Below are 25,029 nucleotides of genomic sequence, written 5' to 3' on the forward strand. Positions count from 1 at the left end.
ACATTGTCTTACCACACGACACACCGGACGGAACCCGAGTGGGGAACGTTTGCTCTTGAGGTGTCGCCACGTGGCGGCGTCGAGTGTTTGCCGATGCCATCTAAAAGCCAATGTCGTCGTTCCGTCGGGCCACTTCTTAAACGACAGCAACGTGTCTACGGACGTGGGAAAGGTTCTGGTTCTCTGGCAGCAATCTAGTGCATCCATTAAAATGTACACCGCCCGGACGATGTCCACTTCCACTTGGCTCACATAAAGTAAACCTAATCCCCGCCTCGACTACACCACTCCGTACATCCCGTAAGTAGTGTTTCCCTAACGCCATCCCAAGTGAAAGTCTTATGCCAAGAGTCGTAATTTATGCCAGCGAGGTGTCGGCCTTCGCCGAAGAGATCTCCTCGAGTCGACCTATAAATCAGGCCGGTGGAAGGCGTAATGAAGCCCCCAGATTTTCGCCGAATCGAGAACGAAGGTTCTTTATTTTAACCGGATGTACGTTGCTTGCAGGGTTGCCCTGTGTCAGCTAAAAATCCTAATCAACCCGTGACGATCGAGATAGAGAATGCGTTTACGGAGCCGCCATGCTCCGGCCGCTGGCCAAGTGGCCTCTCCCCCCCTCGATAGCACCTTTCCAGAAGGGCACTTTAAAAAAAAAGGGTGTTCCTTGAAAAAGTTTTGGATTTTGATTACACGCCTCACCGGCGACCAGGCGGAAGTGCCGATGAGTGATCTTCAGGATGTGAGTACCGAAGCGCAGCGAACAGGGTTCTGCATGTTCCGCGTAAACCGACCACCCTCCCGGTGCGAGTGAGAAATGGTTTTTCTTTCGTTCATTTCTCGAACGGCCTCGGCCACAAATCAAATCAATCCCGACCGACTGCCGGATCATCCGAAAGGTGGAAAAGTTTTGGGCCATGAATGGGGCGAAGAGGAAAGCGGAAGGTGGAAACCGCCAGGAATTTGTTGACCATCATCCATCGTCCATCATCAAACATCGGACCGGCACCGGCCGCCCAGGAATGGCTAACGGTGTCCACCGGTAAGTGGTGCGAGCCTAAACTAATCGAAAAACTGTGATTAATTTTGTTGTGGTGTGTTTAGATTGCGCGGCGGAAAACCGGAACTCCGTGTCGTGTTTGCGTACAGCACCGGAACGGCAAGGGACACATCATTAGGTGGTACTGAGCCCTCTTTTTCCTGCGCAACCACACGGCAACAGAATGTTATCTTTTCGAAATCGAAAAAAAACTCCATCTGGAACGGGGAGGAACAGAATAGGAGGCGAAGAACTGACCCATCCCGGTTCGGGAGTTGTTGGTTAAAAAAATTGTTAAATTTTGCATATGCTTTGTGTTGTTTATGATTGTTTATGATGCTACTTTATTTATTGAGTTTTTAATTTATTTGTTTATTTATTTGTTCTTTCATTTGTTTGTTGTTTGTTTGTTTTTAATTTATTTTCATTTCTTTTCTTTCCTTTACTATTGTATTTGTTAGACCTATAATAATTAAATATCTCAAACCTTTATGTAAGACAACACGTCATGGTTATTTCCATTATATTTACATTACTTTTGCCTTTCTAAACGCGATGGACTCGCCACAGGCATTAGTTTTGTCAATATTTAAAGTGAACCACGACGAAGCACGGCTTCTCATTCACCCATTCATAGCACCAGCACCAATAATATCATTGAAATATACTGGTGCGATCTTCCGAGGGATTTCCGAATCCAAGAAGGTAAACAACAGATCAACAGTTCTGCGAACGCAACGGTTCTGCTGCTGTACGGCCGAGGTCCAACCGAGGACCAGTTACAACCGGTTCGATAACCGTTGCGAGTCGATGCCACTTCTGGGCGGCATCGGCCACCTATCGGAAACCACCAATAGAATCGCCTCCAAGAAGAGAGGCCAAAACCTGCCGGGGTTCGCGGAAGCAAAACAGGTTTCAACCGTGGCACCCACACGAAGTTCCGCTGCAAAGCGGAGGAGTGTTCCACCAGTGCCGGTCAACGTCTTGAGCTGTCACTGAACTACGTAACCCCACCAGTGACCCGCCCGAAAGCCTCGCAGAGTCAAGGCTAACCCCTCCGGACGTCGCAGACAAACGCGAAGCCGATTCCCACAAGACGAATCTCAAGACGTTGCGAATCTGACCGCCGCCGCTGGCGATGATCGTCCAAAATATTTCAATGTCACCGATGGACGGTTTTCGAGCGGTTGGGTTGGCTCGGTGTAAGAACTTGATGTATAAATAAGAGTGTCACCAGATGGTGGCTGGCACAGAAGCGCGAGACGCGATCAACCGCGACAACGACCGACCAGCTTTCGGCTGCAGACTATTGTGCAAGATCAAGTGGACCATGTCGGGACAAGTGTGCGTGTTGTTGCTGCTGGTGATGACCACCGTTGGGATCTCGCTAGCCATCCCGATCCAGAACTCTGGCGCTGGTGCCGGGCTCGAGAAACAACTCCAGCCGACAAGGCTGGAAGCGGTGGACAGCGTGGTGTTGCCAGCTGTGGCCAGTGACGCGGAAGTTGATCGCAATAAGCGACAGCTAGGCTTCGGTGGTATCGGCTTCGGTCTGGAACTGTTCGGTGGTGGCTTCGGCGGGGGTTACGGTGGTGGTTACGGTGGTGGACCCTTCGGAGGAGGTTACGGTGGTGGACCCTATGGAGGCTTCGGCGGACCCTATGGAGGCTTCGGAGGACCCTACGGAGGCTTCGGTGGACCATACGGTGGATACTCAAACGGCTATGAATACGGCTATGGATCGGGATACAGCAACGGGTTCTTCGGTTAAACGACCTAGCCGACGCCGACCGAGTGCTCGCCTAGCTACCTGCAGTATTAGGCTCAGTGATGCCAAATAAATTATTTCACTATTTACATTCCATGTTCGCGTTGTTCCTTTCGCTCGAGGTACTTGATGGCCGGTGTCACGTTCACTTAGAAGGCCCGGCTTCGATCGGTTGACAACGACCAGGACCAGCGTGGGCCATGACAAAGTAATCTTCCTCGTGGTCGCCGGCTGGCGCAATTCGTATTCCGAGCGATGCTGGGCGGCTATGTTTGCCGGTTTCGAAAGTTATGCTGCGCCAATGTTCTCGCGGTTCGCGCTGTTGGTGAGGCGATTCATTTGAGATTCCACGCAAAATCCACAGAAAGGCGTCCCGACGCCGGTAATTAACGGAAAAGATTTATTACCGTTCGTGGCGCTGCGAAGGCGCAACTGAACGTCGCTTTCGTTATAAGTCATTTTGTGGATCTCGTTGGAGATTGTTTCAATAATCTCAGCGACCCAGCAAAGGGCTCATCGAATGGGCCAACTATACGAATGGTTGGGTTTAAAAATAGAGACTTGTTAAAGTTCTGTTTGCCGTAGAGAAGGGGGCACAAGCAACACCACATTAACCCCGTTAAGTTCGTTCGTAAAGTGCAAATTATCTTCGGTTATTATTCGGAATGCTCCCAAACCACAACGAGGATGACGATCGAAATGTGTTTCGAAATGGAAATTTCATTTTGCCATTCGACTTCATTTTCCACATCACCAATCAACCTCGAACGCCCGAAGACCTCGCCAGCGTCCTCCTGCAGGGGATGCATTTGCCAACTCTTGGCAATAAAACTTAAGCGCTTCGTTTTAAAATTTTATGCTCGCCTGTCCGTCGCTGGCCAACCTTGGCCAGCCTGTGGGAAGTTCCCACGGACGCATTCCACTGCGGCCCTGGAACCGATCAGAAAGTGATTTAACAATTCGCCCGTTCCGACCAGCGGGGCCAAGATGTTAACTTTGCTCGCAAACAATTTCCTGCTGCCTAATTGAAAGTTAAACATCTTCTCGAACCGCACCAGTCGCGGCAATTTGCGAACGGGCGCTTCTGGCATTTGGCAACTCGCTCCCGAGGGGTGGCAAGGGCACGAAAAATCACAACAATGAAATGGCCAACAATAAATTCACGCACCCCTTTCGGTTCGCGACTGCCGGCCCCAGCCTTGCCCTGCGGGTGTCGGAGGCTCGAAGAATTGAATAAATTCGTTCGTTATAAAACGATTCCTACAATAGAACTGGGGCTCGGTGCGGGCTCGGTGTGGGGGTGGAGTTTTCCTGACGCGGGGCGCCGTTGCGGTAGAAACATCCTATTTTTATTTCGCATCCATCAGATCCCATCATAAAAATCGGAACTGTGTATTGGAAGCCTTCAAATAAGAAAAAACGGTGAAAAACTAGAATTTTGCCAAACCAAATCGGGAAAATTATGAAAAACATACATTGCATAATGAATTAAAGTAGTTAAAAAACAAAGAATTGTAAACAAAAATTAAGTGAAATAAACTATTGTTTTGCCATTCGAGTAATTTTTGAACTGAAAAATATCGAAGTTCGTTGCAAAAATAAAATGCCAAGTGGTATCCGAATGTCGATTGTGCGTCAAACCGGTTATCGTTTAAATTGTGTATTAAACCTGTGCCGAAAAATATTAGTGCGTCTCACGAAAGTGAAAAACGATTTAATCATTTACATAATTTGTTCACTAATTACTTTATTTGAGCGTAATTTTACGGGGTCGTGCTGATACGAACGTTCAAATGGCATTTCCTTACGCGAAACGAAGCTCCTGGGCCCAAATCTAATCATGACTCATTCTCACCAAACAATCAGTCTGCAATGAGTCTGTATATCTTGAGTTGAAGGGTAGGCAAAACTTCTAAAAATGTAAATCCCGCACATTTTTATTCTAGAAACAAACAACACTTTTTCAATCATTCAATCGCGCCCTAAAAGTTACGCGGAAAAGAGAAGAGTTTCGCCAGAAACCCCGAAAAATTATTCGACTCTCCGGTAACATTCCTTTCGCAATTCCGTTCATCCGCCTCCGGAGGGTGCGTAAATCCGCAAAGAATCGAACCCCGAGGTGGTCTTTTGGCTTATCCGGCCAGGATCTCAGCCTGCGGTGTACGCCTTTGATGTTGCGCACCGAACGCAATCAGCTTGATCTACTTTCACCCGAAAACGGGTTGTGCGAGGCGGAACCCGTATTTATCCGTAATCGGCCACAAACAATTCAGAAGCAATAGAATCTGCGCCGCCCTCCGCGACTCTTCGGAGGCGTTCTCGGAGTGGAAGCTTTCGCAAACATTGGCTTCGAATTCGTTACATTTCTTACGGTATCGTATTTTTACCATCTCGCGTATGGCCGTTTGGCCGAACTTGCCAGATCTTGAGCCAGATACCGTCCGCAGCACAGAGCACTGCCATTTTCTTCGTTCACGATGTGTGGTGGTGTGAATTTCTTTTGGGCCGCGCGAAACGATCCGATTCATAAATCAAACTTTTCCCGGCCGGGCGGGTGCCACTGTCGCTTAACTTCTTCCGTCGCCGGGCCTTTTTATGACGCCAACCGACCGAAGGCGTCAAGTAACGAGTTACACACGAACCTGCGCCCCCGTGTGTCAGAAGTATCGTTTAGTTTACGGGTTGACGAAAGTAAACCGAAAACTTTCGAGCACTGCGCGGGTCCTTGCCCAATAACAAAAAAAAGGTGGTCCCATCACATCGATGACCTGGCCGCGCCACCCCTTCCGGGCACACACTTCTTCGCGCCAAGGGTTTTCGGGGGGAGTTTATTGGAAAACTTTTTCAATATAACCGCGCGCACTCTATCGCTGGGAACTGTGCGGAGTGAGCGACCGAGGAGTCGTTCGACTATCCATCAACGTGAGCGCGTCCCCGTTCCGGGGTCCGCCCGCGAAGACGTGGCACATCCCCACCTCCATTCCGTTGGCAGCTTAACTGGACATTCTTCAGGCCCGGATTCTCCCACTCTAAGAGCGGGGTGGCGTTAGGCTGGGAAAGGAAGGTTTTATCAGTTATTGATGGTCCGGAGACTACACGCTGGATAAAGCAATCGTTTAACGGCGTAATCCCCGCCATTCATTCAGCGGGGAACGAAAAACAACCAAAATGGATGCCGGTTCCGTCACGCGAAAGGGTCGGACTGTAAAGTATTGCAAACCAATCGACCATAGTGCAAGCTACATTAGGTTAATTACAACGCCTGGTTCGGTGAGGAATTCGATTCTGCACTCAAACTCAAACGGGTAGCCGGCCGATAAACTACTTAACCGTTTGATCGGTTCAATCAAAACCATTAGTATCGTACACTGGTCCCACCGGAGAGAGAAACAGTCTCACCTGGCCGCTAGACAAGGGAGCTCTCGATTCACCGCCAGAGCCTCCGACGAACTGATCAGCTGACTGACGGCGAGAATTAAATAACGTTGACTCTTTTGGTCTTGGTAAATAAATTGTCAAGCTATTACATGTCAGTCCCCGATGGGTTTCCGAGGTGTTGAATGTGAAAAGTAAGGGCCAAACCCATCGTTCCCAATTCTCGATGCTTCTTTGACGCTACTGGTGGACGGAGCATTTAAATGACTGAAGCGGTTGCCCCAGGAACGGACAGTACAGCACAGGAATCCTGCGGCCGGTCTCTTAATTATGGACGGATAGACGGACTGGGATTCTAGTTGGCCTACCAATGATAGGTCACACAAGCACCACGAGACACTGTCGGTCGTAGATTATCTATTACTGTGTGAGGCGAATGTGAACACTGGCAGCCTCATTTTTAAGACCCCAACCCGATAAAGAATTGGGACGTTAATATGAGCATTTGATTTTTTAAATTTGAGCATTTTTTTTTCAAATAGATAAATTTCTGCTTAAGGTTGATCGTTTGTTGACGTAGAAGACTCGACGTTGACGATGGGAAACTAATCTAGTTTTGATGACTAACTAATAATTTTCTCAGAAACATTCTCCATTCTCAGAAGTACTAAATTGTGAAATTTTAGTGGAACTCTATGTATGTAGTATTTATATTCAAATAAATATAAATAATTCATCGCATAGAAAATGGAACGCCTAATTGCAAAGTTTCAATTAAAGGCCTTGTGGTTTGGAAACAGTAGTCGTACTTAAATAAAAGGTTATCGGAAAAGTACAACTGTCGGGTGTATCAAAAAAAAATTAAAACGTTAATTTAACTAATAGTTAAATATTCCTATTTTCACTATTTCACATCTCGCGATCATCGTGAGCGTCGAAGTGGAAGTCGCTAAAGCTTACAACACGATCACAATTAGTCTGTTTGTTGAAGACCAGACTGTTGACCAGAGAACCAATGGAGGCACCAGGACCCGGCACTTATTGTATGATAATGATACCAGAAGCTGAACACTGTTTTCCCATTGCCCGTAAACCGTCAACGGAACGTGCACTGCTCTCAGAACGCTCCCAGGATCCGTTGCGAAACGAAATATCAACCATTGTTTCGACACTTTTCAGTCCTTGAATGCAAAAAAGTTTTTCGCCAGTTCCATTATTTATTCACCGTTGCTAAAATGGTATGGCCCCGCAAGGGGACCGGATGAAAGTGAATTGCCCAGTTCTGCGCCCATAGGGGCCTATAGTGCCCACACCTTGACGTAGTCGACCAGCAGCGACGCTGACTTGCCACGGTCCCGGTCGAGGTTCCACGTCGGCAGCCACTGGGTGCGCCCGTTCCAGAAGTCGGTGGCCGCCTGAGGCGAGTCGTTCCGCCACGGTTTGCCACCGGCCTGATTGGTGGCCGCATCCGGGAAGTACGCCACGCCGCCGACCGCCAGATTGATGACGAAGTGGAACTCCTGGTCGAACGGGGCCATGCGCGTCCCGTGACGCCACGGGTTCTCCAGATCGCCGTGACGGGCGAAATCACCCAGCGCCCAAAAATCTCCGCCCAGCGTGGCCAGCGCTTCTCCGTTGACGCTCACCGTCATATTGTCCGGTGTCCAGACAAACCCGAACGTATTGAAGTCCTTGTTGAACTCCTGGCCCGCTGGCGCATTCTTGCTGAAGGTCGCCTTCTCGTACCCATTGTAGGCAGGGCCCGGGCCGAAGTGTAACGTTTGGCCAACCTGACCCGCCCCGATTTGTACGTTATTCAGCATCAGGTTGTCGTTGCCGCGTGACTCCATCAGATCGATCTCTCCCGACGCCGGCCAGCCACCGTACGCGTTGCGCTTCGGCAACAGCCAGATAGCGGGCCACAGCCAGTCTCCCGTGGGCAGTTTGGCACGCACCTCCGCCCGACCGTACTTGAAGTTAAACGACTCGATCGTCCGGAGCCGAGCACTCTTGACCGGGTTTACGACGTGCTGCGCCGTGCCGACCCGCTCACAGCCCCAGAACGCATCGTTGGTACAGCTGAAGACGAAAAGTGACGCGGGATAAGCCACGCTGAGCCTAATCTTTTCGAGGTGTGTGGGAATGGCCCACAGCAGAAGGAGATTCCCACCGTGACACCAAGGTTATCGCGATCGACCATACTCACTGATCCGTCGGGTAGTTGCCCTTCAGGCTGAGCGTGCCGGATGTCATGAAACCGTGCCCGTGATGGTCCGCCGTCAGCGTCGGGCGAATGTTTAGCGCACCGTCCTCGGCGAACGAGTTGGACCGATTGTTCGTGTACCATTGGAACTCCCAGTTCTGAAAAGCAGTGGGGCAAGGGGCCGTAAACGATTGTGCCCACACGGCATAGGATTGCGCTCCCAACTTACACCGCCACCGGCCAGGGTATTCTCGTGGGCCCACTTCTCAAAGTCCAGAAAGTCGAAGTTGTCCTCGAAGATTAGCTCGCCACTGCAGAAGCTACGTCCCCGTTCGATCAAACTACCGCTTGCCGTCGTGACCGATTTAACACACCCCGGACTGGCCGTTGTCTCGGCATACACGCTACGGCCGGCAGCGCAAAGCAATAGAGGAACGGCGATGAGCAATCGCCCGGTACCGCCCGGGGCTGACTTCATTGTCACTTTCGTCACTTAATCGTCACACCGTCACACCAAACGCAGCCCGACTCGTTGACGGTTGTGGCGATACTGGCGACCGACGGCGATCGACGGCCGAGGTTTTATAACGCCCGATAGAACGCGATCGGCAGAACGCGTTACGCGATGCGCAAACAGGTTGCTCCGTTCTGCCTCACCGGATCGGTCCCGGTGCTTAACCCTTATTGGTACGGGTGGACCCAAAAGTTCTTATTGGTGAAGGACAAGCTCATTTAAGCATATTTTAAGGCTCTTTATTTTTGATAGCAGAACTTTGAAGACAGTGTTTTATTCGAAAAGTTAATTCAGCATCTCTTGTACGAATTAATGCAATGGTCACCAAATTTGATTTGACCGTTTGGATGCTGAGCGTTTGATAGCAAACGAAACTTTTACATTATTTATAACCCTATTCATACTTCTCGCTATGATCGACACACCATTGTCCACCGAGCTAGCCCCACGCCAGCGGTGAGAACTAACCGATCCCCGCACGGGATTCACTGGCCGTTATCATGGACACCGCATCTCACGAAGCCGGCTCCTCCGTCACGCAGCTCACACCCGTCCCGCGGGGCCACCGCGAGCCCCGTGAAGCCGTTGGAAGTGAGCGATTAAAATATATTCGGCCGATACCGCACGCGATACGTTGCCGGAGTCGGTCACCTCTAGCATTGGCACGGCTGTAGAAAGGGAAAATTGGAATTCCCGCACAATTAGGGGATTTACATCGGCAGATCCAACATAAACGGTACATGCTGTCGATGGAAACCACAACACGCGTGGTGAGGAGCGCAGCTCCAAACAGGTTTTATCGCCGAGTACATCGTGACCCACCGTGCATGAAACGTTAATTACTTCAAGCGGAGCTGGGTAAACCGTCGATTGCGACATCCCACCGATCGGCGGGCGTACATTGTTTGCACCTTAATATTATTCATAGTTGAGGCATGGGACGTCCTTTTTTTGGACATCAAAGATAGATCCGAACGTTGGTTATTTATTTGCAATAGCTCGCGATGGGAAGGCCTAGAAAAGGTACTAAAGGTCTACGATGGGTACGCTCGGTAGCAGTACCGCCTGGTATTGCCTCCCCGTGCCGTGGCTCGCTTCAGAGCGCCCAAACTCGCACGTAGTCCAGCTGCATCGACGCATCCTTCGACTCGGCGTCGTCCAGGTTCCACGTCGGCAGCCAATCGTTCTTGCCGTTCCAAAAGTCCGTCATGGCGCTCGGGGACCCATTCTGCCACGGTTTGCGCGTCGGGTTGATGTCGTCGTCCGAGAAGTGCTCGAACCCGCCGACCGCCAGCGTCACCTGACAGTAGAACTCCTGGTCGAACGGTGCCATAATGCTGCCGTAGCGCCACGGATTATCCAGCCCCGGGGCACTGATATTGAAGTTACCCTTCTGCCAGAACCCGGTGCCGACCTTCACCGTGCCCGTCTCGATGTCGTTGATGCTGAACGTGATGTGGTCCGGTGTCCACTCCATCTGGTACCGGTGGAACCCGGTCTGGTAACCCTTGCCCGACTCCGAGTTCCGTGTGAACGACGTACCCGGGGTCGCCAGTTCCGGCGAGCTGTAGGCCACGTTCGGGCCAAACTTGAGCGCCGACGTAACCTGTTCGATTCCGACGTTTATGCCGTTCTTGATTAGGTCCCGGTTGCCCTTCGATTCCAGCAGATCGATCTCCCCGGACGCCGGCCATCGCCCGTAGGCGCTCACTTTCGGCAGAAACCAGACGGCGGGCCACAACCAGTCGCCGGCCGGTAGCTTGGCGCTTACCTCCACCTTACCGTACCGGAACGCAAACGAGTCCACCGTTCGGATGCTGGCACTCTTGACCGGGTTCAGCACCTGCCCGTGGGTGCCCCGCCGCTCGCAGCCACCGGCCGAGTGTTTCGTGCATCTGTGGGCGAAAAACCAAAGGGAAAGGGAAAGGGGCCTAACGCTCTCGCTGCCATCTTACTGGTCGGCCGGAGAGCCTCCGTGGATGTTTAGCACGCCCGACCGTAGGAACGGCTCACCGAACTCATCGACCGTCAGGGTCGGTTTGATGAACAGGTTGCCCTCCTTGACGAAAGAGTTCGACCGATTGTTCGTGAACCACTGGAACTCCGAGTCCTGGAGGGTAGGAAAGCGCAAGCAACCGGAAGTCATTACGTCGGGTCAACATTCCGATTCCGCCACCAACGCGTACCGTGTTCCCCGCGAGAGTATTCTCGTGCTGCCAGGTATCCAGATCGAACCCATCGAATGTGTCCTCGAAGATGAGATCTCCCGGGCAGAACGGACCTACGTGGAGCGATAGTATTATTGACCAACAGCGCACGGACTACCCGGTGGGGGCCAACCCACCTGACGGGGCCTTCACACCGCTGGCCGTCGTGAGGGACTTCTCCTGACACTTGGAGCTCGAGCTGGTCTTCCCGGCCAGCACACTCGCGGCCAACGCAAGGACCACCAACATCGGGCACATGTTTTCCGCACGCATCGCTGCTCGTTCAACTTTTAAACCGGATAGAACTGTCACTGTGGACACCTTTGGCGACAGTCTTATATACTAAGCGGGCGCTCCCGGGGTCGTGGGAAACGGTACCCGTACCGGCCGCCCTCGCCCGACCGACAGCATAATTATGCTTGCCGGGCATTGATTTACCGGCGGCCGGTCACCATCGATCATCGGGCGCGCATTCAATGGCCCCCGACGGCACTCGGAAGTAGCGTCGGTGTGAAAGTTGGAGCATCACCACTGTGTCCAGTGTGTCGCAAAGCCGTCCCCGATTCCGAGCCCGAGTCAGATTATTATCACCACTGTCATGTCGGACACGGTGCAGCCGGGTGCGGGTGATGTTTTTATTGCAGTCTAACGCCACACCCGCCCGGTGTTCCGGATGGTGCTCAGTGACGGACGCTGCCCTCCGACTGGCACCGGGTGGCCGGCGGCCGATGGATGGATGACAGAGCGATAAGAATCGGGCAATGAAAAACTATGTTTTCAGCCGCTGAAGGCGTCAGCACCGTGACGCGCGCCAGTGGCGAAGGCATCAGATCCGCCCATGATGGAACTGCTGCGCGCCATCGCCCAAGTTACACAACGATTGTTGCCAAATTGAGCGTCGTTGCCGTTGGAATTGTTTCAAAAACCATGCCGTAGCGTCATTATTAGTCCATCTCAGAATCGCAAAAGTACGCATTGGAGTGTGAATTCATGTTGCAATTCGAGACCACAAGCCGCGAACGATAAATGCGACCATCTTATCGTCGTTCAATTTGAGTACGTGGACCATAGGTGGTAATTTTCCATTCATTTACTCGGTCCGATCGGATCGATAGTATTAATTAAACTTCGGAAGTGCTTCGTATAGCACCCTTTTCACGGAATGTTATTAAAATGCTGATGTTAATGCTAATTACGGAAGCGTCCGAGACCAGGTCGGCACAGCTGTGCGTCCCATTTGCCAGCTGGAAATGAAGTGTTTCGGAGAAACATTTACATCGGGACGTACACAATGAATATTGAACGGGTTTTGCATTAAAAACTGCTTACTTTAATGTCTTTGTGGTGAAATTTTACTTAAACTAATTGCATTGCATAAAACAGTAGTAAACAATGCTTCTCTGGCATGACCAATCCTCCGTCGATCGCTTACACTAATGTGACATAGCCTTGTAATTAACGTTTGAATCGTTTGGTGCTTCCTCTTCGTCTGGCTCCGTTGGTTTGGCTTCACTACAAGGTACTAAGTTGTCGATTTCTTAAAATCTTACTTTGGAAGACTTGTTGCTCTGTTTCAACGGTGAACTTCTACCGATCGTCGACCGCCGCTAGTCCCGATAATTCGAATTATTTCTCACTTTTCTGTGTCCGCCGTGCATTTGCGGCATCCGATATTGATAAAGTATAACTAACACGTCCTGCCGTATCCCTAACTATATCGCAAACCTACCCTAACCTAAGTTCTCTTGTCTTAAAATTCCCAAAAGTTAAGTAGCGCTTCCGCCAGTGCCAGCCTTCCGGTGCTGCTGCTGTTGCTGGTTGCCATCGGAACCCGTCGCAAAGTGTCGCTCGATTTCGACAAAACTTTTACCGAACGTTTCTGGCACGTACCAGTAGATGTACGCCGCGCCAGCCAAACTGGTGGCGGCGTACAGATAGAAGATCCCGCGAATCGCAACGAGCTCCAACAGGTAGGGAAACACCTTGACCACGCCGAACATCAGCACGTACGCGACGGACACGGTGAAACCACCCAGCTTACCCTTAACCTGCGAGAAAAAATGCCATAAAGATGTTACAGATCGACCACGGACGGTTCGGCGCACCGGCACATACTTACATCCGTGGGTAGAAGCTCGCCAATCATTGTCCACGGTAGCACGAGATAACCGAGCGCACTGAAGCAAACGTAGCCCAGCACACAGACGAGCAGCGCATAGCTTCCGGTGTCGATGGCAGTCGGCATGAAATCGATGTACAGAGCCGCAGTGGCCATGCAGAGACCCATCGCCAGCCCCGATATGCACAGAAGTGGCCGACGGCCATACCTTCGTGAACAGCCGGACGTCACGATGGACATAACGAACCGTATCAGTCCCAGCACGACCAGGGCGGTGTATTGGTTGAACGTTTGACCTTCCGTCCCTCCGGTGACACCAGCACCGTTGATTTCCTGAAACACGTTCAGGGCGTAGAAGATCAGCACGTATGCCCCGGACAGTTGCTGGAACAGAAACACCAGCAGCAGTATCGTCATCGGTCGGTAAACTCGCGGCTGCAGGAACACCTTGGGCGAGAGTGCCCCCAGAACACTGGCCTTCTTGGTGGCAGACAGATGGCGAGGGCTCGAGCTGGAGACGATCTGTCGGTACTGCTCCTCGGCAAGCTAGCGAAGTGAAACGGGGTTAGATCAAGATGGGGCCCTATCTTCCTTCTTTACGGCTCGCTCACCTGCTTATCACGGTACAGCCAGCTCAAGACGTCCCTCGCTCGCGACGGATCCTGCTTCGTGAAGGTCATCAGCCAGTGAGGAGACTCTGGGATCATGAGCAACAGTAGAAACGTGACGATCGAGAAACCGGCGAAGATGTACGCTATGGCACGCCAGTCGAAAAAGACCGCTGGGGAAACGGAAAGTACACCGTATAGGCGATCCGGGGAATCTTGGGCCGCATCCACATACCTAGCACGCACGTAAGAAGGATGCCAAACGAGACGAACACACTGTTGGCGCAGAGCAGCATCGGGCGCAGCGAGACGTGCGATATTTCGCTCACGTACACGAGGGCCACCGTGGTGAGGCCACCGGAACTGCCCAGGATAATGCGGGCGATGTAGATCATGCTCACGTTCGACGCCCCGGCAATCAGCAGCCAGCCAATCGTAAACGGGACACAGGTAGCCAACGATACCTTCTTGCGCCCGAACTGGTCCATCAGCTGGCCCACCACGAGCGACCCGAGCGGCAGGGCGATCGTCACGACCGACGCGATCCAGGATGCTTCGTTCCGACCGATCAGTATCGGGCTGTCGGGCTCGGACAGCTGCGGCAGCAGAATGGCCGAGTACGTCATGTTGATGCCCGCCTGGACGACCATGAGGTTTACGAGACAGGTGGCCAGCACCTGAAAAGCGACAAACGGGATGGGGATTAAAAGACTGTCGGTTACAGAGTTGTCACGTCTCCGTACCTGCTGATAGCCTTCCTTCCAACCGATCACTTTGGGAACACTTTGACTCCCATCGTCCGACCTGTTCGACGCACCATTGTTGATGTCGGGCCCTGCCGCCAGTGGTTGGGCTTCCAGATCGTGCGAAAGTATCTTCCGTTCGTCTGCGTGGCTCGCGGCCAGCTTAATGCAGTTTCCCTCCACACCCTGACCATTTTCAGCGGGAGCCATAGCTCTCCGGAGCGTGGTCACGTTGCCTGTTTCCAACCTTTCCCGGACATCCAGATATCACAGACAGCAAGGGTAATGTAAGAGCAGCGTGCGAGATACTGTCCGGCTTTCTGAGTGTGATCTGCTGACCGGTAGAGTGATGACCAGAGAAATGCGTGCCTGCCGCCACCGGTGAACTGCGGGAAATGGATAGCCGTCAACAAGCGGGTGATAAATGGCCTCACCATACAGCATGCACCGCTGGCAAGGTATCAGATTGTCCTAACAGCCGCCACCCCTAAACCTAGGCACCGGCGATAAGCCACGCTGATGGAGTCTTCGTCTCTTTCCGACCGGCCGATAAGGGAGTGGGCAGACACAAGACCGAGGTCGGTTTTCGCATGAGGCTTGCGCTTTTATTAGCCACCACCGACGGATGTGTGATAAGACCGCCTAGACCGAGAGATATATCAGACCAAGGTTTGTGGTTCCGCTGTTACTCGAAAGCACTCACAGTAAAGATCCATTAACAAACTCATACTCTCAAATGTATAGCGATAAGGCAATGGAAAAGCGGGCAATAGATACGTGACGTATCCACTATTTATCGGATTCGTTATTTGTTTAACTAACAATACGTACGAACGCTCAATCTTTGTAGTGCCTGAACAACCGATAAATGGAAGCCACTGATTTTATCACAAGCTGTTAAAGGTCCTCAACTACGCAAAACTCTCTTATCATGGTTGGTACTTATCTCTAACGTTAAAAGATGGCGGGGTGCTAACCAGGCTACACTCCTCATAAAATCAGCTGTTTCTTCGTATATCCGTTCCGAATCAGATTTTTCAGTTGAGACGATAATTCCGAAAGACATCAACTCGTGAGTAGAATTAAAATACCGCCATGGTAAATTTGATTTGTTTAGACAGACCACAATCGTTTTCAAATGAAAGAAACAAAATACCGGCAGGGCTTACTGAGGTGTCGGCAGTTTAACACGCAAATATGAATAGCGACATCGAAATTTAATTTTCGATCTACGCTGCCACTGCCAACAATCCTGTGCTGTGTGCCTGCAAAAATGTATTCCAATCAACCGGCTGATGAAAATGACCCTTTTGAACGTACAATCGAGTGTGAGTCTTCGGAAAGTTTCTCGCCTCAGCGTTTCGAGCACACTGTCAGCGGCAGCCACGATGCCGCCAGATGGCCAGTGGATGATTGTGATAACATTATTGTTGTAGCACAATGATAACAACCGCAACGGGGCGCAAAATTGATAAATCCGACACCACCGGCACGAACGTCACGCACGCACGGCGCCATGTGATGGATGAGGGTGAAAAAATAGTCAGTGGCAAAAAAAACGGCAAACAAAGCACGTGGTCGGTGCGAAATGTTTTTGTTTGCTTCGACCGGGCGGACCAAAACAAAGATAAATCACCAACACACCGAAGCCAGTCGGGGAGGGCCATGACTTTCGAATGCATCAGCCGCACCATGCTCGAAGGACGCTGAAAGTGAAAGGACTTAACTCGATTTGGGTTCATTCAGGGCTGCTATTGCTTCGCCCAACAATGGGTGCTTAATAGAGTAGCCGACCCCGAGTCAGTTTCGATTGGCTTTAATTGCTCGAGAATTCTTTTCTCGAACCGGCGGAAACGTTGTCGGCGGAGTTCGCGTCGTGCTCGAGGTCAATAAACTGGAGCAATCGTTAGACACGGGCGAACGGAACTAATACAAATCGGAGAGCACGAATTCTCACGCACGCACACACTCCTGCACACATGCTTGCGGACACGCACGAACGGCGGAGACGTTATCGCCCAGTTTGTTTGTTTGCCGTCAATTTATTCCGCTCACGCTGGACGATATGGCTCAATTAAACCAATTCTTGGCGGAAACGGATTACTAACTGATCAACTGCTCCACAGACTGATAATGCGTCTCCATCGATATCGCGTCCAGCGGGCGCGCGGCACGGTGAAACATTGGTAACTAATAAATAGGTCGCACGGTAACTTACATCGTTGCTCGCGGACTAACACTGGACCGACGGCCCGGGACCCCGGGTCGCGGTTTCTCCACCGGATATCACAGTATCAGCAAAAAAAAACTCGGCTTAGCAGCGGGCAGCAGCGGAACCGTGTGTTTTGACAGCGTAATTCGAATGTAAACAACACTCCACCACCGTGCGCGCACACGTTCACCGTTTACCAACGGACAACGGCACGGCACCACTACCAGCGGAGCGACACTGGGCGCCTGAGAAAAGTGTCCGTAGAGACCGACTTCACGACTGCGACTGCGCCAACCGGCTGGTCAGCTGTCTTGGGCGACCGTGAAGGACTAGCACCGGTTGCGACACGAGCCCCGCGCGGCCAACGTGCTGCGGCGTGTTTTGAAAGTGCAACGGTTGCACAACTTGCACTGGCTGCGTGCAAGCCCTTCAAGCAGGGCAAGAAAATCACACCGATAATCCGTTAGAAATTGTCTTCCGTTTTACCGTGGACAAAGTATGCCTGGACCACGGTTGGCGCGCGTTTGGTGCCGAATTGGCGGGAACCGATGCAAAACGTGCCTTTGATTTTTGAATGGGAGGCAGGCCAGCTGTATGACAACGGTATCAATATAACGCGGTAACGAAATAAATGTAAAATAAGAGAATATTGACAGAACATTTTCTAATAAGTACTTCTAACTAGATTTTATTGTTAAAAACGATAATAACATTTTTTTAAATACTTGAACGTTCAAGAAATGTATGATTTATGGGCCCCATAGTCTCGCTTATGCTTCGGCACGTACGTGATCAAAATTCAATATATTTCCCACGAACACATTTAATGGTTGTTTTACCAAAAACCTGTGAGTGTGATGCATTTAAGCTTTTATTAGCCACCTTTCCGAGCTTGTCGTCGGTTCAATTTTATCTTATCTTGTCCAACCATGAGATATTCTCCGAGGATCGACAGATAATGTTGGACTTCGAAAACGCCATACTTACCACAAAACTTTGTGTCACATTTTCTACTGATTACTACGACTTCTCGCCGTACTTGACCTCCTTTTTGTTGGCGGACCGGCCAAAATTGGCTGTTTCTTATCGTTTTGCAAATGGTTTGCATCGTGATTACTGAAAAGCAAAATAAATCCCACCATCCGTCGGTTACAACAATTTTTCAGGCGACGATTGTGATATTGTCTAAAGTAGATGCAACACACAGCCTCTACAGGGTGCAATCATTGGTGTAGCTGTTTCTATCTCGGCTCTTTCTTTATACCTTGCACACAAAACATAACCTATTCATTTGCCTTTTACTTTGCTGCTCTTGGAGCACATCACATAACTTCCCACCTACGCCACGCTAACGATAAGGATGATGCTGCTTTTTGAAGTGGAGAAGTCTGTCGACATTTTCCAAGCGCCCTCCGGCACCGAACGTCCTATTCCTACGATCCACATCCGATAACAATAACCCGCGTTCGATGGTTGGCTTTCTGCTCCTGCGATTCATTGGTGTGACCGTCACCGTCACTCGCCACTATAATCTCTTTTTACACATCCTTCATCCATTTACACACCCTCTCGTCGCCAATGAAGTGAAGGCACTAGTTGGAAGATCAACCCCAAAGTTTCCCATTCTTGCGCCACATAACCCGGACGCTACGACGGAATGGTAAACCCTCCGAGACGTTGCTTTGTGGTGAACGTTTACCGTCGACATGGGAGCACCTTTTAGCCGAGTAAAACTTTGCGCATCATGCTGCTGCTCGGTTCAGCGCCTGCATCCGAAGAGCTCGTGTCGGCGACGCACCTGCGGATGATTGATTTTGTTTAATGTCCATCTGTCCATGTGCCTGTGTGCTGCATAGTATACATACTTGGAAGAGCACAAATACTGCAGCAGCGGAATACGATATTTGCCACAAAAGTCGACAAACTTGATGTGCTCCACACGGTTGTCGAAAAACACTCCTGCAAAATGGCAAACAACAAACCGTTGTGAGATCCACTGATCAATACGACGGACTTCAGCTGCTTATCGGTGGAAGTATTTCTTACCCTTGCAGTTGGGATTAACACAGCAGTTGGCAGTTTGCAGGTACTCAATCAGCATACGCGGCAAATCGTCCGGCCCATAGCGAATGGCACAGGATTTCACGGTACGCCCGGCAAGCTCCAGCAGACTGGGAGGATTCAGTGTCATATCCTTGACGAAACGCACGACCAATGGATTGTCTCGCAAACTTAGCTAAAAGAGAGGAAAACCGAAACCGTTACAAGAATCGAAAGTGCAAAATTGATTCTTATCTCGTGGATCCCGTTCCCTTCGAATCTGTTTGTACCAGAATCAATCGCTAGCGATCGGCGCTGATCGCCAGAGGACAATTGGCGATCGCGTAATTGCCCCTGTTGTTAATCGCAATACAAAATCTGCGCTCGGTGTCTTATCAGCAGGCGTCAACTTTGTCAACCATCCATGGCTCCGTCCAAGAATGACGCCTCATCAAAAGCGCACTTGAACTTCGTTCGTTCTTGTGTAATTTATGACGCAAATTTAGAAACAGTTTCCTGTTTACCAATTGATTGGAAAGAATCTAGGGATGAAAGGGGGGCAATCGATAGTGCAAGCTTTTCGTAACATTGTTCTTATCCTGAATGGTACTCGCTGTGCCAGCATGACTTGCAAGAAAACCACTCTCGTATAATTACATTTGATTGACAATTTGATTTTGCTCGTAATTGTGTCACACTGGTGAGCGATGCACCAAACTGCATGTACGGCTAAGACGGAAAAGAAAGAAACCCAGCCGAAGCCCGCTAACCACCCTGCAGTGGCCAGAGGTGGTTATCTTGAAAAACGTTGCCTTTCGCGGAAGACCCTGAAGAGGCTCTTATCGCATCACACGGTAACTTGAACGACGACATTTAGCGAACGCGATCCTGGATGGAACAAAACCCCACTTAGTGCATGGGCTTAGCAGAGTTTGTTAACGGAGCACTTGTCGAGTGTCGGTAAGCATTGTGACAAGGATCAGCGCTAAATGAGGTCAAGATGATCTAACTAGCCTATTCACTCCGTAGCCCACTTCGCTAAACGATCGTCACTCACCTCGGTTAGGTTTTTCAACGTTATGATTTCCCGTGGCAGATGTCGCAGCTGGTTCTTGTGCAGCAGCAGAGACTTTAGGTTCACCAGGCGTGCGATGGACGCAGGCAGCGCCTCGATCTGATTATCACAAAGGACGAGCGCATGCAGATGGTTCAGCAGGCCAACGGTTTCCGGAATCTCGCTGATCATGTTGCCACCGAGGGACAGTAGTTGCAAGCTGAAAAATGGAAACGACGCCTTAGAAAGCAAATCTAATGAGAACACACAAAACGGTTTAATTGTCCGCCATTCTCCGCAACCCTATTGGTGGGCCATTCTTAAAATTGGTCGGCCATTCTCGCATGGAGTTACTTGTTTCTTTGGTTTCGCTACACATTCGAAGGGTACACGAAGTGATGACATTCAAACTGTACCGCATTAGTGAAACGCCCGTGTAGCTTATGATCTACAACCGTGCCGCTTGGTCCGATAACGGAGTATCTCTCGGTATCTCCGCCGACAGATAAACGAATTGGCCGATCGCCCATTTACTTCGACCCTCTTCCAATAATCTGCGTCACATACAGCTGGCTGTTGTTCCATGGGCCGGTTGTCGCCGGCCGGCTCGTATCTTCCGTGGGAAGACTAAAGTTCACGCAGCGTCGAAACGACAAGCGCGTAGCATAATAAAAAAAATGGTTCACGTTGCTAGGCCCAACGCCACTGAACATCGAGCTCTTTTGCGTCCTGAGCGCAAACACAAAAGTGCAAACTCACGCGTCGGCCGATTGCACCAAATTTGCACACGGCCCATCGGGCGCGCCTTGGCGGCCGTTTGCTGTCGTCTCGTTCTAGAGCTAGAGCTACTTACTGCTGCAGCTTCCAGATGTCCTTCGACACGTTCGTGATCTGATTGCCACCGAGGTACAGATACTTGAGGGAGCGCAGTTCGACTATCTGCTCGGGAAAGTGCTCGAACCGGTTGCCGCTCAGATTCAGCTCCTTCAGGCCGCTGCCGACCGTCGCAAGGAGCGACTTCGGTAGCGACTTGTCCGTCAAAAGATTGTTCTTCACGATGAGCGTCGTCAGCTGGCACTGCGTGATCACGTCCGGAAGCCTCTCGAGCTGGTTGTTGCTCAGGTCCAGCACCCGGAGGTTCGTAAAGTCCGTCAGCGAAGACGGAACGCGCACCAGCTTGTTGTGGTTCAGCAGCACGGTCTCGACATCTTCCGCCAGCTTCTTCGACTTTGACACGCGCAACAGATCGTCGTCCAGGTGCCGCTTGTTCGAATGGCCCAAGTCAACGGTTTTCTGCTCGCGCGAATCACTGTCGCAGCTGTCGGACGTGTAAACGACATCCATTCTGCTGTCCACTGACCTACGATACCGGAAGGCTGGCAACACCTGTGTTTGGCTGATGTAGTGCCACAGCAGCGGCCCCTATTTGTTGTTTTCCAATTTCGCGCCCTGTTGATGTCTACTCGGCGGGATTGTTTTGCTGTTTACCACCGACACCGACGCGACACACAATCTAAAGGCAGCTCATACGTTGCTGATGCAGGGGATGTTGCCTGTAAAGGTTCAAATTCGAAAAAAGGTATAAATAAGCATATGGCGCACCAGTTGACTGTTCCGACCGCGACCAGGCTACGGTACAATCACTGCGAAATCGCTGGGGCGTGAAACAAACGAAGAAGAAGCTGGCGTGAGGATGGTTCTACGATGAAAATAGAACAACCGATAAATAAACACGAAAAAGCCAGCCCTGAATCCACTTGCGATACGTAATCGGCACGTAACTTCTTGAACTCAAATAGATGGCCACTAATATTGGCATCAGGAAAAGGGGCAGGCAAAAGAATCTCTTAAACACGGCCCCACAGTGGCACGGGCACAGCGCACCGGAAACGATAAAGTGGCAGAAAAATGTGTAAATTTCTTCAACGCGTCGTTGGCGCGCACGCACCGCGCTCTCCCTCGCGACACAGTGCCACTCTGCGATGGTTCCGTCGTGAGGCGACTATCTGGCAGGCGATAACAGAACACTTGCGCGGTTAGCGATTGCTTGGCCCGCGGTCACTGTTGCTGGTAGCCCCCACAAATTATTTCTTCGATACAGAACCTACGGTTCGGTGGTCGTTCTTAGCGAATCTAGTCCTGTCTTTAACGGGCCGGATTCGTTGGAGGAGCCTTCAGCTGTTCGATACCCAGCAGCTCAATCTGCGACACAAACTTACTTCAACTCCTTGATGGAGGCGAGTGACGGAATTCGTTGTCTGCCGCGCGCTCGAACCGCAAGCCGCTTATCAGTGCACCCGTTGCTCCCCAGCCGGACCGTGCTAGCGCATTACCCCAGTGCCAGAGCGAGCGAGAGAGGTACGCAAGGACAGAGTATCTCGCGCAACGCACGACGCACGTCCGAGTGTGGCCCGCGACCGCTAGCCCAAGCAACTTCCAATCGACTGATAGCTCGGCGACCGGGAGCGATCATTTGTGGCGTTCCCCCAACGGAGCGCGGCCAATTTCGCACACACCGTTGAATCTTACTTTTCTTCCTCTCTCTCTCTTTCTCTCTCTAACTCGGTTCCAGTTTGGGTGATAAGCAAAGGCAAGGGTATGATAGTAATCCTGCCATCTAACAGGCACGACTAAAACGTGTGTTCACTGCCATTACAACTTGTTGCCATTGTGTGAGCGTTCGCAACCCAACAACGCCATCGGGTCACGGGAGCGAGTGTGTGTGTGGGGGGGGGGGGGGGAGAGAGAGAGAGCGCGTTTCTATTGGCCTTCTGGCACCGATTTCTCTTCCGCGCAGCCACTGAATGCCTACATTTCAATTGTCTTAATCGGTATAAATTAACAACCATCGGCAGTCATCAACGCCGTGGCGCTCTGCGTCCATCCAAGGACACGAAATACTGTGGCAGGTCAAATATACATTTCCTTCGCCAATAGTCTTACTCTGCATATTTTAAAGAAATCGCCACAACTGGAACAGAAGCAATTATGGAACAGACGACGAGAATGGCGGACACTGAATGATGGGTGAAATGAAGCTGGAAAGCTCAGCCAAAAATAAATTATGGTTGTGCATCCGCAAAAAGAATCTGTTGTGTGTAAATGAAACAAACCAAACACTTTTAAAGATGAAGGTGGACACGAACGTAAATGAAAGAACATGCATCACTCTTGTGGCTCACCTTCTCATTTGGCCACCAAAAAGTTGACATGCGGAGCTTCGAACAGGTGGCGGAATTGAAACGTTCATCGCTCAACCGTTCGCGGCGCCAAGAATCACTTACAATAAGATACAAGTATCGGCCATTGGCAACTTTGCAGCTGTACGGAATGTGTTGCTTTCACACTATGATTCGTCCCACACCTAAAACACGGTACGGTTTCGATCGGGAGCCTAATCCATCATACACGGCGGTACATCGACGCTGTCCGGCATGCCCATTAACTGCTTCAAAGACTTGCCCTTCAGGCGAACGTACTCTTGGTACCACTTGTTAATGAGCGCCGCTCGTCGCTCCTCGAAGTACTGGATCGCGTCGTGGATGAAAATGTCATTCTCTAGCACGGCATCGGTTTGGCGGGCGCGGCCAGCGGCAGCCCGTGATAGTTCGTCCGCTATCTGGTTACCGCTCACGTCCACGTGGCCCGGAATCCACTGAATCGTCACCCGAAACGTTTGCGCCATCCGCAGAATCTCGTGCGCCACCGCATTCCTGACCCGCGAGTCGCGGTTGCGCTTTAGAAAGAGGCAGGCCGCCTGACTGTCGGTAAGCAGGACGGCCCCCCGTATCCCGCGGTCCGCTATGTGTTGCATGGCCACCTTGATGGCGAGCGTTTCCGCCGTCATGATACTCGTGTCCAGTGCCAGCTGCAACGCAATGCGAACCTGGTTCGTTTCGTCGTACACTCCGATTCCGCACTGACCGTCCGGGGCTTTCGAAGCGTCGGTGTAAATGTGCACGCGGCCGTAGTATTCGCTCTCCAGCACAAACTCCGTCAACCGCCGCAATGTTTCCGGCTCCAGCGTGGAGCGGCTCAGTGCGAGCGGCTTCAGCGACGGATTCACCGGAACGTCGGATAGCAGCTCGACCGTGCGAATGTGTTTGGCGATAGCTTCGAACACGTACCGGTGCTCGAGAAAGATGCGCCGTAAAAACGACAGCCGCTCGTCCTTCGACGGTGGGTGGAGATTGTCTCCTTGGACAAGCGCCAGTTCACTGTACATCCGATTGTTACTGCGACAGTGTTGTGCAATCTCACGGGCCGCTATGATTTCGCGCACCAGCTCTAGCTGCTCCCGACGTGCCGTCCGTTCCCGACGATTCCTGTACTCGGCCAGTGCGCTCGTCCAGCTTCCATCCCGACGGATGGGTTGTTGCGGAGGCTGACGGGCGCCGGTGAAGCACTCGTTCAGCTGGACTAGCAGCTTCCTGTACAGTTTGGTCCACGCTTCGGAGCGGGAAAACATGTCAAGTTGATTCCGAAGGACACGGCCGAACAACCGAATTTGGAAACCACAACAAAACACGACCACAGGCCCTCCGCCTGGATCACTGACTCACTTATTTTGCTGGGCGCAAAACCGAAAATATTAACTATACTGCCAATGGTAGTAGATGGCCTCAGTCTACTACGCTTCAGCTCACTTTGGTTTGACTCTCTCGAAACGGAGTGCAACGATTCAAGGATTGTTTTTCCTGTTCGATATTTTACCTCTCAATAAACAGCTGCACCAAGCAAGGAAGATGACGAGCGACGACTGTGTGGTCGGCGCGGATTTTCTTTCCAAACAGTGGCCACCACCTCCGAAGCGAAAGCGGAAGCAGAAGCGCGAATCTTCGGAAGCGAAAGTAGTATTTATAACATCACAAGACCGCAACAATGCCGCGCATTTTCAGCCGCGAACGTTTCGAATCCTTCGCAACACACTGTCACCTAAAAGGCCTATTGTGATGTCAAATTTTTTCGCCCCCGATGGTTTTCAGAAATAGAGGATTATTTTGTCGCTCTGGAATGTCGTTTGAAATTTTTTATTCAATACCTAAAAACGCAAAAGATTATTGTTCGAAATTTCGCTTTCTGATGCTTAGACCAAAAAAAACACCAAGTTTTTGTACATTGCAACATTTGTTTCGAGGGTGAAATTATCT

At 51.0% G+C, this 25,029-nt stretch overlaps 5 protein-coding genes across 7 annotated transcripts; 1 reads left to right on the plus strand and 4 right to left on the minus strand.

Moving 5' to 3' along the window:
- Positions 1-2,366: 2,366 nt before the first annotated feature.
- Positions 2,367-2,807, plus strand: LOC131207202 (shematrin-like protein 2). Its single transcript, XM_058199814.1, has one exon. It carries the CDS (start codon positions 2,367-2,369, stop codon positions 2,805-2,807), a length of 441 nt encoding a protein of 146 aa, XP_058055797.1.
- A 4,578-nt stretch (positions 2,808-7,385) lies between these two features.
- Positions 7,386-8,923, minus strand: LOC131209924 (beta-1,3-glucan-binding protein-like). The gene is made up of 3 exons (XM_058203082.1): positions 8,612-8,923; positions 8,386-8,540; positions 7,386-8,258 (listed from the first exon to the last, which is right to left on the minus strand). Exons 1-3 carry the CDS (start codon positions 8,858-8,860, stop codon positions 7,478-7,480), a joined length of 1,185 nt encoding a protein of 394 aa, XP_058059065.1. The 5' UTR covers positions 8,861-8,923; the 3' UTR covers positions 7,386-7,477.
- Positions 8,924-9,936: 1,013 nt separating this feature from the next.
- On the minus strand, positions 9,937-11,369 carry LOC131209543 (beta-1,3-glucan-binding protein-like). Its single transcript, XM_058202633.1, has 4 exons — positions 11,241-11,369; positions 11,083-11,177; positions 10,852-11,006; positions 9,937-10,791 (listed from the first exon to the last, which is right to left on the minus strand). The coding sequence occupies exons 1-4, from the start codon at positions 11,359-11,361 to the stop codon at positions 9,993-9,995; spliced, it is 1,170 nt and encodes a 389-aa protein (XP_058058616.1). The 5' UTR covers positions 11,362-11,369; the 3' UTR covers positions 9,937-9,992.
- A 1,063-nt stretch (positions 11,370-12,432) lies between these two features.
- Positions 12,433-17,009, minus strand: LOC131209542 (facilitated trehalose transporter Tret1-like). The gene is made up of 6 exons (XM_058202632.1): positions 16,792-17,009; positions 14,574-14,959; positions 14,066-14,507; positions 13,834-14,003; positions 13,223-13,768; positions 12,433-13,151 (listed from the first exon to the last, which is right to left on the minus strand). Exons 2-6 carry the CDS (start codon positions 14,781-14,783, stop codon positions 12,870-12,872), a joined length of 1,650 nt encoding a protein of 549 aa, XP_058058615.1. The 5' UTR covers positions 14,784-14,959; positions 16,792-17,009; the 3' UTR covers positions 12,433-12,869.
- A 987-nt stretch (positions 17,010-17,996) lies between these two features.
- Positions 17,997-24,732, minus strand: LOC131212042 (leucine-rich repeat-containing protein 58). Of its 3 annotated transcripts, none has more exons than XM_058205765.1 (6): positions 24,593-24,732; positions 20,733-21,432; positions 19,883-20,099; positions 18,832-19,021; positions 18,651-18,744; positions 17,997-18,583 (listed from the first exon to the last, which is right to left on the minus strand). In XM_058205765.1, exons 2-6 carry the CDS (start codon positions 21,221-21,223, stop codon positions 18,505-18,507), a joined length of 1,071 nt encoding a protein of 356 aa, XP_058061748.1. In that variant the 5' UTR covers positions 21,224-21,432; positions 24,593-24,732; the 3' UTR covers positions 17,997-18,504. The 3 variants fall into 3 exon arrangements, 2 of the variants coding, with proteins under 2 accessions (XP_058061748.1, XP_058061746.1); XM_058205763.1 differs by lacking the exon at positions 24,593-24,732 and adding an exon at positions 22,099-22,331; XR_009156921.1 differs by lacking the exons at positions 17,997-18,583; positions 18,651-18,744; positions 18,832-19,021; positions 19,883-20,099; positions 24,593-24,732 and adding an exon at positions 23,062-24,585 and having other exon boundaries at positions 21,229-21,432.
- Positions 24,733-25,029: the final 297 nt, after the last annotated feature.

Source organism: Anopheles bellator, chromosome 2, assembly GCF_943735745.2.
Source record: "Anopheles bellator chromosome 2, idAnoBellAS_SP24_06.2, whole genome shotgun sequence".
Taxonomy (NCBI): domain Eukaryota; kingdom Metazoa; phylum Arthropoda; class Insecta; order Diptera; family Culicidae; genus Anopheles; species Anopheles bellator.

Coding starts and splice junctions, on each gene's coding strand:
- LOC131207202 (XM_058199814.1), top strand. CDS start 2,367: ATGTCGGGACAAGTGTGCGTGTTGTTGCTGCTGGTGATGACCACCGTT.
- LOC131209924 (XM_058203082.1), bottom strand. CDS start 8,860: ATGAAGTCAGCCCCGGGCGGTACCGGGCGATTGCTCATCGCCGTTCCT. Junction 8,541..8,611: donor ATACCCTGGCCGGTGGCGGT/GTAAGTTGGGAG, acceptor ACTGCTTTTCAG/AACTGGGAGTTCCAATGGTA. Junction 8,259..8,385: donor GGCAACTACCCGACGGATCA/GTGAGTATGGTC, acceptor TTTCGTCTTCAG/CTGTACCAACGATGCGTTCT.
- LOC131212042 (XM_058205765.1), bottom strand. CDS start 21,223: ATGGATGTCGTTTACACGTCCGACAGCTGCGACAGTGATTCGCGCGAG. Junction 19,022..19,882: donor CGTTGAAAAACCTAACCGAG/GTGAGTGACGAT, acceptor CCTCTCTTTTAG/CTAAGTTTGCGAGACAATCC. Junction 18,745..18,831: donor TGTTAATCCCAACTGCAAGG/GTAAGAAATACT, acceptor GCCATTTTGCAG/GAGTGTTTTTCGACAACCGT.
- LOC131209543 (XM_058202633.1), bottom strand. CDS start 11,361: ATGTGCCCGATGTTGGTGGTCCTTGCGTTGGCCGCGAGTGTGCTGGCC. Junction 11,007..11,082: donor ATACTCTCGCGGGGAACACG/GTACGCGTTGGT, acceptor CCTACCCTCCAG/GACTCGGAGTTCCAGTGGTT. Junction 10,792..10,851: donor GGAGGCTCTCCGGCCGACCA/GTAAGATGGCAG, acceptor TTTCGCCCACAG/ATGCACGAAACACTCGGCCG.
- LOC131209542 (XM_058202632.1), bottom strand. CDS start 14,783: ATGGCTCCCGCTGAAAATGGTCAGGGTGTGGAGGGAAACTGCATTAAG. Junction 14,508..14,573: donor GGAAGGAAGGCTATCAGCAG/GTACGGAGACGT, acceptor GTCGCTTTTCAG/GTGCTGGCCACCTGTCTCGT. Junction 13,152..13,222: donor GCGAGCTTCTACCCACGGAT/GTAAGTATGTGC, acceptor TTTTTCTCGCAG/GTTAAGGGTAAGCTGGGTGG.